Below are 12,306 nucleotides of genomic sequence, written 5' to 3' on the forward strand. Positions count from 1 at the left end.
AACCTGTGATTTATTATATGTGAAATGATGTGAGCGTGTAATTAAATACTCGGAAACATCAGACTGGGAGCGCCATAAACGGCTTCATTCAGTCAGACAGGTCTACTTCAGAAATGAAAACATGGCTGCGTGGTTATTGTAATTTTACTTATTTTATTTTTATTATATTATTTCAACATAATTCTTGGAATAGCATATTGACCCAATTCAGTTTCGATGTGTAGCTACATTACAATTTTAGCCTTAATAAAACAAATGAGAGTCATGAAAAGGTATATCAAAAGCATAAAAGCAAAGTGCGTCACACAAGCCCACGTCGCGGATCATTATGGCAGTATAACTAAAGTTTCTAAAATAAATAGCCTATATAAATTCAAATTATAAAAAAATAAGTAGGCCTAACACAAATAGGGACTAAAAATAAATAAAAGCAAGCGTGTGCGAAATACATTTTGAATTTTGGAAAATGTGCTTACTTTACACATGCTTTACAGTGCTTGATAGTTAAGATGTGAATTTAGGGCCTGTTTAGATTTATTTTTAAACGTAGGCTACAGACTTAAATTATTTGCCAGAAAGGAAGAGTAACATAATACGTATTCGTATAGGCCATTCTAGAGACTTTGCCTTCTTTTTTTTTTTTAAGTTTTTTTCGCTGAAGTCTAAATACATTCGGCCTATATTGGTGGGTTTTAAGTGTAATAGACTACTTGTTTTCTTTATGCTGTTTATAGGCCTAAATGCGCTTAATGTTTAGGACAGTACTGTTCTCTGAGTGAGGGCAGCACGGCCCTGCGGCCTGCAGCAAATTCCTGTCTCTTTCCATTTGGATCCGCTTCTGCATTTTGTCTGTTCTCACCTGGGCACGCACAAAATCCGCTTCCGACCTGGCAGTGACAACGTGAACGCTGAATATCGGCTGAATATCTGATAACAAAAAATAATTACATGACACTTTTTAATGTATTTGATAATCCGTTTATTAAAGAAAATTTTCAATGTTTCCAAGTAATAAATGTAGACTATCAATTTCCCTAAACAAATAGACTGAGGTTTATTTATGCTCACGGGCTCCAGCGGCGAAACATCCAAAACAAATAACACTAATCCCCTCACTGGTTTATCTCATTAGTGCCCCGCTGCAGCCTTCCGCCTTTAATTCACTCGTTGCTGTGTAAATGAGGCTCTATTCGGAGGCCACTATACACAAAACAGATTTGGCTTTTGGTTGGCGCACACTAAAAGAGCTGGACCAGCGACACTGTCAGCGGACGCACAACTAGAGGTCAAGTTTGATACTGGGCCCGATATGCCAGGTAAACAGCATTTGCCATCGCTTATTGAAGTGGCCATCTCCCCAACAATGTGAGTAAAGCAGAACTGAGTAAAACACAGCACTGAGATTAAAGTAGACTTAAATTTAAAGCCATTAAGCGCATAATAACCTATTTTAAAAGAGAATAAAGTTGAATTGGCTTAGAAAACTTTGTCTAAGTCATTAATTACAAATGCTATAAGGTTGTGCGTCTACATAGGTGAAAACACGGTGCATGTAGCCATGCGTAAATGGGGACAAGTCAAACGTCATTTATGCACTGTAAAACTGAATGTTTTTCATTATTATTGTATTTGCAGTGATGCAATCTCGGCAAAGCACTTTGAGTCAGTACATGAGAGAAGCAATAGAGTAAAACAAAGAGGTTTCATCCCAACGTCATGCACTGTCTGGTTTCAAAATAGTACAAATGACTAGCGAGGTCTTGATGGAATAAAACACAGTGTACAGAGCGCAGGCACTTTTTTCCTGGTGGCGCAGAGGAGGCGTGGATCTAGCTCTCTCTGACATTCTCGCAGCAGTAGTAGCGTCTCCTGAAGGCACGACTCAGATGACACCACCTCGCCACCGTCCGGAGGAGAAACTGCCTTTGCTCCGTCAGTGAACTATGAGCCGACACCGGGACGGACTTTAGAACTGTTGGGGAGCGCTTTCCTCATCTTTACCAAACTCTGGGAATACTTTTTCCAAGTCTTGCGAAGCGCGCCGTGGCGGAATGTAAGAGTCCCGTTTTGGCGCATGTTCCTGTCCATTGTGTGCAGCCTTCTCCTGCTTTCTGCACGGTTGGAAAGCGGAGGGGAAGGCGGAGGGAGATTTTTAAAAACACGATCTCTCGCCTATGGACGACGGCGGCCCCCTGTCTCCCAAGGCCAATGCTTTCAGTATTGCCTCTCTGATTTCGGCTGCGGAGCTAACAGGAAACGCGGCGTTTGATAAACACAACAGCGGTGGCCTGGACAAGCCAGACCTGCACAACAGCACGTCTTTTAAAATGCACTACAGCACTGTCACCCGGGAAATGGAAGGTAAATGGGTTTGTTAATACCTACGATTGCAACACTGTCCCATTCAACAATGGTCCACATTTCACGTTTATAAATGGCAGAATCAAAAGTAGACTATTGCAGATTTGTATGACTCAAATGCAAGAAAAAGAAGTAAAGTAACTGTCAAGAGCGCGCTGAATGCAAAATAACATAAATGATGAAAAAGTGCGAAAAAAATGCGAGACCCCTGTTGTCACAGTCAACTTTAATCAATAACGGATATTTTATTTATGTTCGCCTAAACACTGTGCGTAAAGAGAGGAGATAAACCGAGTCCTATCCATTGATCCGTTTGTCCAATCAGAGGCAGTCCAGGGTCACCTGTTTGTTTGTTCATGCAAATCAATGAGTGTTTACCTTGTTGACTCCAGCGCATCTACTGTTTGTGTTAGGGGCTTATCCATAAATTTAACAGGGCGCCGGAAAGGCCATTAAAAGGGGCGCACTTCTCTGTCAATCAGTTTCGTCCCAAGGCAAGGAAAAGGCACATTACCTGCAGTTCCTTATCTAAATAGGAATAAGAACCGGTTTTATCGCAAAGGGGAGGCCCTCCGCGTCAGATAAGAGACCAGCCTGCCTCACACTTGAACACTCAATACACCAGGAGTTACAGAGAGCGATTGATCTGCAGGGCCGTCCGTTTTACGCACTCGCAATTCTATTATTTTCAGTAACTTTTATTTTGGGACTTCATCACCTTCAGAAAGTTTTAACTATGCAATAGCTTATTTGTTTTGGATGCAACTGGATATTATTGAACACGGAAACTTTTAAACCAAAAATGCCACACTTGTGACATCTGTATTTGGGAGTGACTGAACCTCTTGCTATGTATTTTCACTGACAAACGATTTTGACGCATTTAGTAAATCCACTTTTTTGGGATGATTTCAGCCATATCCAGTCCGTGGCTGACGCAGCTGTCCCATTTTTGCGATGTTGCAGCCTTCACGACGAGCAGCCTGAGCAGCCTCAACACGCCGGGAGGCTACCACCTCTCTCCGTCCCCCGGGGACCCATACGGTCAACATGATTCCCACTTTGAGCCGTGCCCCACCGCGCAGCACAGCTACAACTACCCGGGCTCCAACCCGGGCCAGGCCCCGGCCAGCGACGGAGGAACACCTAACTGCTCCTCGTCCTCGTCTAATTCTACTCCAAACAGCAAAAACATCGTGAAGAAAAACCCAAAAGTTGCCAACATTAACGTTCAACTGGAGATGAAAGCACTATGGGACGAGTTTAATCAACTCGGGACAGAGATGATCGTCACGAAGGCGGGCAGGTGAGCACTACACACAGGCATCAAGGATTAACAAAGCATATGATGTAGCTATATTAGTTAAATATCGCCAAATTTACTATATACATAAAAATGTATTCCAATGTTTGAAAAATAATCTTAACATCGAGCATAACAGTAATAGAAATATAATTAGGCTACATTTAATTTAATTTTTTTTTTTTAATAACAATAGCTCCTTTCGAGCTTTGAAATTATTTGGGTGTTTGGAGGCCATTTATTTTTTAACAGATACTTGTGAATTAACGAGCCTACATTTACAAACACTGATTTGCTATCTGCTATAGGTTATACAAAGAATCTGATACTAGTGTGAAGGTTTTTCATAATAAATATAAATGCAATTATATGCGTTATTATACATTTTCTATTGGATTGTGTAACTACTTTGACGTTCAATCGCTTGTAGTCAATAAAACACTCACTTTTACTGACATTATTATTATAACCTTATGGTCTTGCAGCTTCTTGGATCAGAGAAAAACACTTTGTTGTCATTTATTTGAATTAGCCTGGATTAAAATAAAAGCACGACTGAAATTTGCTGTTGGTAGTAAAACCTTAATGTTGGGGTTAGATCCAATTCTTCCTTTATAGAATTGCAGTATACCAGTGTCTTGATGATCGGTTTCATGTTGAAAGTGGGATAACGTTTCAGTGTGACAGGGGAAAGGAGATCCGCGGAGCACTTTAAAAGCTCCTCCAGCCTCACCTAGCCACAACACTGACGTTAATTGAGCGTTGATTTTAGGATCCCTTTCACTGACTTGGCGGATTACCAGTGGTGCTGGTGGTCACCGGGGTTTACGAATTTGTTAGAAATTTAGGCTATAGGCAGAAAAGAAATGTTTTATTCGTTGGGCAAAAAAGTGCGTAAAAAATTAAAAGCTGCATATAGTCTAGAGCGATAAAGTAGGCTTAAATTATAGTATCAGACTTCAAAAAACGTTGTTTTTTTTTCAGCACGGCGTGTTAGCTACTGGAAATCGTCAAAAGAGCAGAAGCAAAATTAAAGTGACTTGCGCATGGGTCAAAAGAAATCAAGACGCTCCACTCAATTTTGCGCACAGCAATTACAGCATTTTCGTAATTTGGCAATACATACAGTACAATTATTAAAGTATATATATCGAAATGTGCTATTTAAACACATATTTAAAAATAAATTATTACTTTCTTATTTGTACAGGAGGATGTTTCCAACTTTTCAAGTAAAAATATTTGGGATGGACCCTATGGCAGATTACATGCTTCTTATGGACTTTTTGCCGGTGGACGACAAACGTTACAGGTAAAAAATATTCCTTATTTAGAAAGTGAATAGTGATGACTTTGCCTATGTCTGCTCTGCACATGGAACACTGCAGTTGTACAAGCTCTAGAGTTTAAACGCGGCAAAAAAAAAGTTTCTCAACGGGTGCACGTGTTATTCCACAGGTATGCTTTCCACAGCTCCTCGTGGCTAGTAGCGGGAAAGGCAGACCCCGCTACGCCGGGCAGGGTGCATTATCACCCGGACTCCCCAGCTAAAGGCGCGCAGTGGATGAAGCAGATCGTCTCATTTGATAAACTCAAACTGACCAATAACCTCCTGGACGACAACGGCCACGTGAGTACTCAGTACACAACGTGCTTTTACGCAGCATATACTGTAACGCGTTGGAGAATAACGCGCGGGTCTGACACCTTTATTGATTGTAATTAAGAACTACAAACAAAGTGAAAACACCCGACAATGTTTAACTGATACTTTATGACATGATTCATGTTACAAGTTATTACGCAATGGCAGTGAACGTACTGTTTAGGTGAACACGTTTCAAACAGTGCTGGTTGCAAAAGAGAGCTTTATCTTTACGCACTCTCAAATTGATCGATACACGTGATTTAACAGAATATAGAGCCTGTAATTCTGACAAAGGTGTGCCAAAAACACACAAGGCTGAGCTCCAAAAGCGAGGAGAGGAAGTGGAATATTTCACCACTGAAAATAAGACCGGGCTCGTAATACTAAAGTGCCGCTTTTCTTAATTCCTATGTGCGCAAGAGTAAGGTTGAAAGTTCGTGACCAGAAGGGTACTCATGAAAGGAAAGGGGAGCGTACCATGTGCCTATACACAATCAACCGTTCAATGTTTATGTTTTAGAATTCATCTAGTAAAAAAAATAAAAAATAAACAAACAGGACTACATACACAATTTTGAGATATTGTGCATTTGTCAGAAAGCCCACGACGTAGTTTTAATATTGTTTTGAAAGTCAACATATGGTCAGTTCCAGATGTTAAAAATAACGTGCTCTTTGTTCATTGCAGATAATTCTAAACTCGATGCATCGCTACCAGCCCCGGTTTCACGTGGTTTACGTGGACCCGCGCAAAGACAGCGAGAAATACGCGGAGGAGAACTACAAGACGTTTGTGTTCGAGGAGACGCGCTTCACGGCGGTCACTGCGTACCAGAACCACCGGGTAAGAGGCCCTGTTATACATAACTTCTTTAATTATTCTATTTACAGTAGCCTATATTATTGCATGTTTATATTCATTCAGTGTGCTTTGTTGTGATGCCTGCTTTGCAACTATTCCAGTGTTTTTTTAGTGTGTGGTAGGCTACGCTATGATTTCAATGTTAGATGACTCATAACATGGCCTACTTCCCGCTCAAAAAATGCTAAAATATAATATGTACTCAGATAAAATTTTACACGCTAAATACGTCCATTATGGACAGCACTGCATTGTAGTTATTAGTTAGACTTAATGAAACATTGTGTGTTTGCCCATTTTATCATTTTCTCACACACTCTTTCTCACTCACTCACTCAACCACCCACCCACCCACCCATTCCCACACACACATACACACACACACACACACACACACACACACACCCTCACCTCACACACACACACACACACACACACACACACACTGTACGTACTGGGCTAAGAATTAAAATATATTTGCCATGCTATTTATTTAGGGACTAATAAAATGTTTAAAAAAATAAAAAATAAAAAAAAAACTACACAAATATTGAAGTTTTCTGTTTGCTTAAATATTTACTATTGTTTTGAATGCTTGAAAAGACAATACAAATGTAGCTTTTTTACACAACCCTATGAGATATTTCAACACTTTCCGGGCCAGTCAAAACAACATGTGCGGAGTTGGCATGGTGCATAATGTTGATTTTGCCTTGTTTTGCAGATCACACAGCTAAAGATAGCCAGCAATCCTTTCGCAAAGGGATTCAGGGACTGTGACCCAGAGGACTGGTAAGCACCCAGATAATGTTATGTTTCTACATATTATAAGAATGTTGCTCATAGAATATTATTACTTCATGTTACTGTTGTAAAACTGTTTAAAAAGTAGAATGATGGTGGCATTGTATCTAATCAGATAGACAAAATAAATAAATGCAAAAGACAATATCACAAAATTATATTTAAAAAAATATATAAAATAAAAATGTATATAATGAACTTGTTAAAAAAAATATATATATTAATTTTCATTCCAGAGTTCGTCAATTGTGTGTTATGCCATGAGGATACTGTTTCAGCAAGAATGTGTAAAAATAGAAAAAAAATAATAATGAAACAAATGCAATGTAACCTACCCCCAGCTCATCTGCCCCACACATTGGCATTGCAGTTGTTTTTGCCAGTTGCACTTTCCCCATTAGAACACGATAATATTTAGTAATCACAATCTATTGTTAAAAATTCACTCAAGTGCAACATTCTGTCACTGACAAATTAGTCAAGTCCAAAACCCCACCCTTCTCTTGCCAAATGAATTTAACTTGCCTCATGGATTATTATTTCCATTATCAGCAAGATTCTGATTATTTTAAACAGTCTGTCTAAGTTTACATTAACAGCCCAGCATAGTAAATTGTGCCCTGCCACTGCAGAAATGTTCCTTACAATGTAATGGTGTAAACGCTTAAACTATGCATCCATCATTTTAAAATATAATAAAGAAAATGTACCCTTGGCGTGCATTAAATGGTCGTATGTAACTGTATCCGTTCCCCTGTTGCAGGCCCAGGAATCACCGGCCCGGCTCACTGCCAATCATGAGTGCCTTCGCCAGAACCAGAAACCCCATGTCATCTCCCCCTCAGCAGAACGGCGCAGAGAAAGGTCTGTATACAGAAACACGCTATAGTCACATTTCAGAGCGTGTACACATGAAACATTCACAATGACTACCTATAATAGGCCTTTCTTCACTTTGTAGCAGTGTCACTCAGATTTTAAATGCATAGATCAACATTGTCCAAAAAATGACGTTTAAAAATTTTCATCAACTACTGACATATCAGCTACAAAGTGTGACAAAGTCACAAAGTTTTTTCCCCATTACAAAGGGTCATTAAGTTTACAGAAAACTTAAAAAATATATATTGTACACAGAATGCTAAAGCAAGAAAGGTCGTGTAGATTTTCTGTAGGTTTTCTACAGTTATATATTTACTGTCATATATACCGTAAAAACATCTACTAGTCTACAATATTTAAAAAAAACAAAAAAAACATTCAATATAGAATTTATTGAATTGGAAATTTATATTTCTTGCAAACAGTGGTTTGTAAAAATATATTGTTTTTGTAATAATATTTTGCTTTCCTTTATTTTTTTGACTGCAGGTACAATATGTAACAAAGCTATGTCCTGCATTTTAATGTTTATGCTTAATGATCAGATCCATATTAGCACAGACAAGCTGCCACTATTGCTCCTGTGGTCCAAATAAGATAATTCCACGAAAATATTTACATTTTAAACTATAAATATGTAAATTATACAAGTGTACATATTGAAAATGAGATTCACTAACTGTAATGTGTTCATCAAATTAAAATGTATGACTCGTCTTTATTGGTCCATTAAGTTTATTTTGTAACTAACACGTCTTTTCTTTCAGAGGACAGCCGGAGAGAGTACGATCGGGACCCCAGTGGCACCCCTATCCATGGCGACCCCGCTCACCAGCTCATGTCCCGTGTTCTTAGCCCCGCCTTACCTGTCCCTGGAGGTCTCCACGCTGTCCCCCTCACCACAGGACGTCCCAGCCCACCCCACGACCTGCGCCCTGAACCCCACCCCGGAGCCACTCTTCCCCCGGACACCCTCCATCACCACCCGTACAAATACCCCACCACATACGAACACTACTTGGGTGCTAAAACCAGGCCAAGCCCCTACCCCTTACCCAGTATTCGGCATACAACCTACCACCATCACATGAACCCCGCCACAGCTAACATGTACTCTGCCACTAGCGGGCCAGCGAACTACGACTATGGGCCGAGATAATGACTGCTGAGCACTGCGGGATGAAGGCAAAACAATCCTGTCTATTGAGTCCACGGCAAACTGAGTGGTGCATTCACAGACTTAAAAACTGTGGTATTTATTTAAACAAACGCACCGTTGCAGGGAGCTTGGGCACCTGCTCTGAGCCAATACAAAAGGTCCACATTGACCTATAGGCCTACCCCACATCGGGCCCAAACAGGAGCAGTGTTGACAGTGAAGAAGCCAGGAGGAATCTTCATGCCCAACTTTTGATCACGGACTGGAAAAGTTGTTTTTGTGTTTGATGCACTTTGTGATTTTTTTTTTTTGCCTTGTTTTTAATGCTTTCAAAAAAGCCATATTATGTTATATAGTCTGTCAGCCTTTTGCATAGACAAGATGTTTGCATGCTGAGCTCATCAGAGAGGTAACTCATGTTGGATGTTTTTGTTTGGTGTAAAAAAGATTGATTTTGGAACATCCGGAGAGGCTCTGAGAAGCTTGTACTATGGCACTGACTTGCAGCAATTCAAAGTAAATAAAAATGAAGCAGTTGACTGTTCTGTAAAGTGTAAAATAAACATTAAATTCTTGTAATTCATAAAAATATGTGCCAATCTTCCATTCAAAAGGCCTGTGTGTGCAGTGTCAGTGCTCGAGGCACAGAGTGAAAGTATTTACCTCACTGATAGCATTGTTCAGGCCACACCGACCGGATTGGCTTTTGAATGGGTCGAGGTATCCACCACTGCTACAGTCAGAGAGAGCTGTCCAAACATCAGGGAGCTGCATTATGTTCAGCACTTCCAATGTTCACATCTGCACCTGGATTCAGAGTGAAAAACAACATGTACTCAATGACCACACTTCCACTTTTGTACAGAAAAAAACTGGCTTTATAAAAGCGCAATTGAAAGTAAAAAGGCATTCGTTGGAAGAAGATGAAAATAATCAGAAATAAGATTGTAGCAGGTTTAAGTAAAACGTTTGAAATTTGTACTGACAATTATAGGTAGGTAGTAGGCCTACTGGGGAAACATCCAGTTTTAAAACCAAAGGCTTTAATGAATTTGGTGGAAGATGCAGACAATAAATAAAATACATAAATACATACATAATACAAAATATACATATCCAAGAGCATGCATTTGTCCCCGTTTTATACTTTCCTAAGCTACATGGAAAAAGTATTTTTTCACAGTTGCAGGCCTATGCAGTTAGGCCTATCTCTCGTAAACCTCATAAATAAGGTCTTATGTCAAGCCGCAGACACTGGAAAAGTACATTTCCTCTCACTCAAAAGGATATCATTGTTCATTTTTAATGGGACAGTTCCCTGATATTTTAGGAGTGTACCCCTCCTGTTGGCGTTGTCGTTTCCATTATCCATTTGAAGTCATGTATGGGAAAGGCTTTGTTGTCAAGGTTAATCTCGTTTGGAAGAAACACTGCTTTGGGATTTGTGGCTGTCACGATACAAAAGGAAACGTAACCTAACTGTTCGTTTTAATCATGTATTTTTTTCCTCCTTGAAGCCAGCTGCCTGTGAGCGGACAGCGGGGAAAAGGATGCCTGGGGCGGCTGACCTCTGGCTGTTAAATGGCTTGTAAAAGTGCCAAAGGTTAAATAATCTTTCCACTCTTTTAAGATTAGATCAGGAACTTAAGTATTTTGTTTTGCTCGTGATTATTGTATATTGGCTGAGTTTGATACAATCGTGTACAGCTGCACTTGAAGCAAGCGACAAAATTAGACATAATCCGTGCGTAAGTTAGCTATGTTTGTGTGCATCGTAAAATAAAGAAGCAAATTAATTTTACACACGCGTAAATCCTGTGTACATCATAAAAGTGTGCATGCACGTGATTACTGCAAACGGTATCTCCAAACCAACCTGCCAGGTCATGCAGTCAGGAAGAGGCCATGTGGAAAAGCGCGGGCCGCCCGGAGAGAAGCGACGCCGGTCAGCAGGTGCCGTGGTTCCGCCACAAGCGGAAGGATACATCCAGAGCTGAGGCCTTCAAGTTTGTCCCTCTGGTGTTTTCATGGTAAATCATATTTCAGGACTATAAATATCACATGTAGTAGAGGCTAACCGATAAATATTATCTTTTTGATTTGATTTTACAAAAAAAAAAGCACACAAGAGCAGACATCGTTTTGGAACACTTTTTCTTTAGAAGCAAGATGAGACAAGATAATTTATTATTTTTATTCAACAGTAAGCAATAACTGTATATTGAATAACTTGTGCTCACGTTTCATGTGTGTGAAATGGCGCCAACGGGAGGATTCCTACTGCATTGCACCTCTGCTTTGTTTAAATCGGTGTTATGGATTATATTTATGCATTCTTTCCTTAATCAATTTTTTAGCATGCACCTAAGTAGTTACAGACATGCTTTCAGCAGGCTTAGCCAATTTCAAACCATAATCTTTGGATCTATCATTCATTTTGCCCAAAGGAAAAGAGAACAACCTGCTTGCCTTGGACTCTGTGTAGCTGTGAATATGCCCAGATGTCCCGCTCCATGCCAAAGGACTGCTATTGAAGAATGAGGAGGCAGAGGATGGATTAGAATGCGGCTCAAAGCATCGTTTGACACTCATCTGCATCTGGAACATCTGCTGTGACAGGGCCATTATTGGGGCTATATTCTTGTACCTATAAGGATAAGAATCACACACAAGCCACTCCACGTTCAGACTTGAGCAGGTTTGTTACAATATCTCTTATTTAGATCATATTGTTAACAGATGTTGTACATGGAAAATTATAACACATCATCACTGTAAAGTAGAAAGATTCGCATGACTTATTATTGCATGAAATGATGTGTAAAATGTTTTCTCATATTGTTCTGTTAGAGTATTTTGTTATTTAGTGAATTGTGGGAAAATATCTGATAAGATAAAGTTTTACATAAAGCCATATTGTCAAAAAATATTTGTGTCTCTCACAACCTCAATTTTTTCTTGTACTGCAACTTTATATTTTTATCACCCAGTGAAGCGCTATACCGCTCTTAATCTTTGTTCTTGTAATACATTGGAAAAATCATCACATACTTGTAACACACATCTCCACAGAGTAAAGAGCCCACTGTTGGATTACGACCTGGCCTAAAACTAACTTGACCTTTGAACCCAAGGCCAAGGAGGACACGCATTAGGCGCTAAGTGACGCCCAGCGTCCATTGTGCCCTCTGATTTGTAATGGGGGGTCTCCTTGTCTATTTATTGACTTCCTAAATGATCCATTATGAAGTGATTTATTAGGCTTACCATCTCCTCACCAGCAGTCA

The 12,306-nt window shown here is 39.8% G+C and overlaps 1 protein-coding gene across 2 annotated transcripts; it reads left to right on the plus strand.

Moving 5' to 3' along the window:
- Positions 1–2,143: 2,143 nt before the first annotated feature.
- Positions 2,144–9,544, plus strand: tbx1 (T-box transcription factor 1). 2 transcript variants are annotated; one of them, XM_020928292.2, is made up of 8 exons: positions 2,144–2,361; positions 3,277–3,667; positions 4,875–4,976; positions 5,123–5,294; positions 6,001–6,156; positions 6,899–6,966; positions 7,742–7,842; positions 8,628–9,544. In XM_020928292.2, exons 1-8 carry the CDS (start codon positions 2,175–2,177, stop codon positions 9,017–9,019), a joined length of 1,569 nt encoding a protein of 522 aa, XP_020783951.1. In that variant the 5' UTR covers positions 2,144–2,174; the 3' UTR covers positions 9,020–9,544. The 2 variants fall into 2 exon arrangements, with proteins under 2 accessions (XP_020783951.1, XP_020783952.1); XM_020928293.2 differs by having other exon boundaries at positions 3,328–3,667.
- Positions 9,545–12,306: the final 2,762 nt, after the last annotated feature.

The sequence above is a fragment of the Boleophthalmus pectinirostris genome, unplaced genomic scaffold (assembly GCF_026225935.1).
Source record: "Boleophthalmus pectinirostris isolate CB_2022bp ecotype Guang Dong unplaced genomic scaffold, ASM2622593v1 HiC_scaffold_4, whole genome shotgun sequence".
NCBI classification, from domain to species: Eukaryota; Metazoa; Chordata; class Actinopteri; order Gobiiformes; family Gobiidae; genus Boleophthalmus; species Boleophthalmus pectinirostris.

Excerpts from the sequence above, each read along its gene's own strand:
- tbx1 (XM_020928292.2), top strand. The coding sequence starts at position 2,175 with ATGGACGACGGCGGCCCCCTGTCTCCCAAGGCCAATGCTTTCAGTATT. Across the intron at positions 5,295-6,000 it reads TCCTGGACGACAACGGCCAC|ATAATTCTAAACTCGATGCA; the intron begins GTGAGTACTCAG and ends TGTTCATTGCAG. Across the intron at positions 7,843-8,627 it reads GCAGAACGGCGCAGAGAAAG|AGGACAGCCGGAGAGAGTAC; the intron begins GTCTGTATACAG and ends CTTTTCTTTCAG.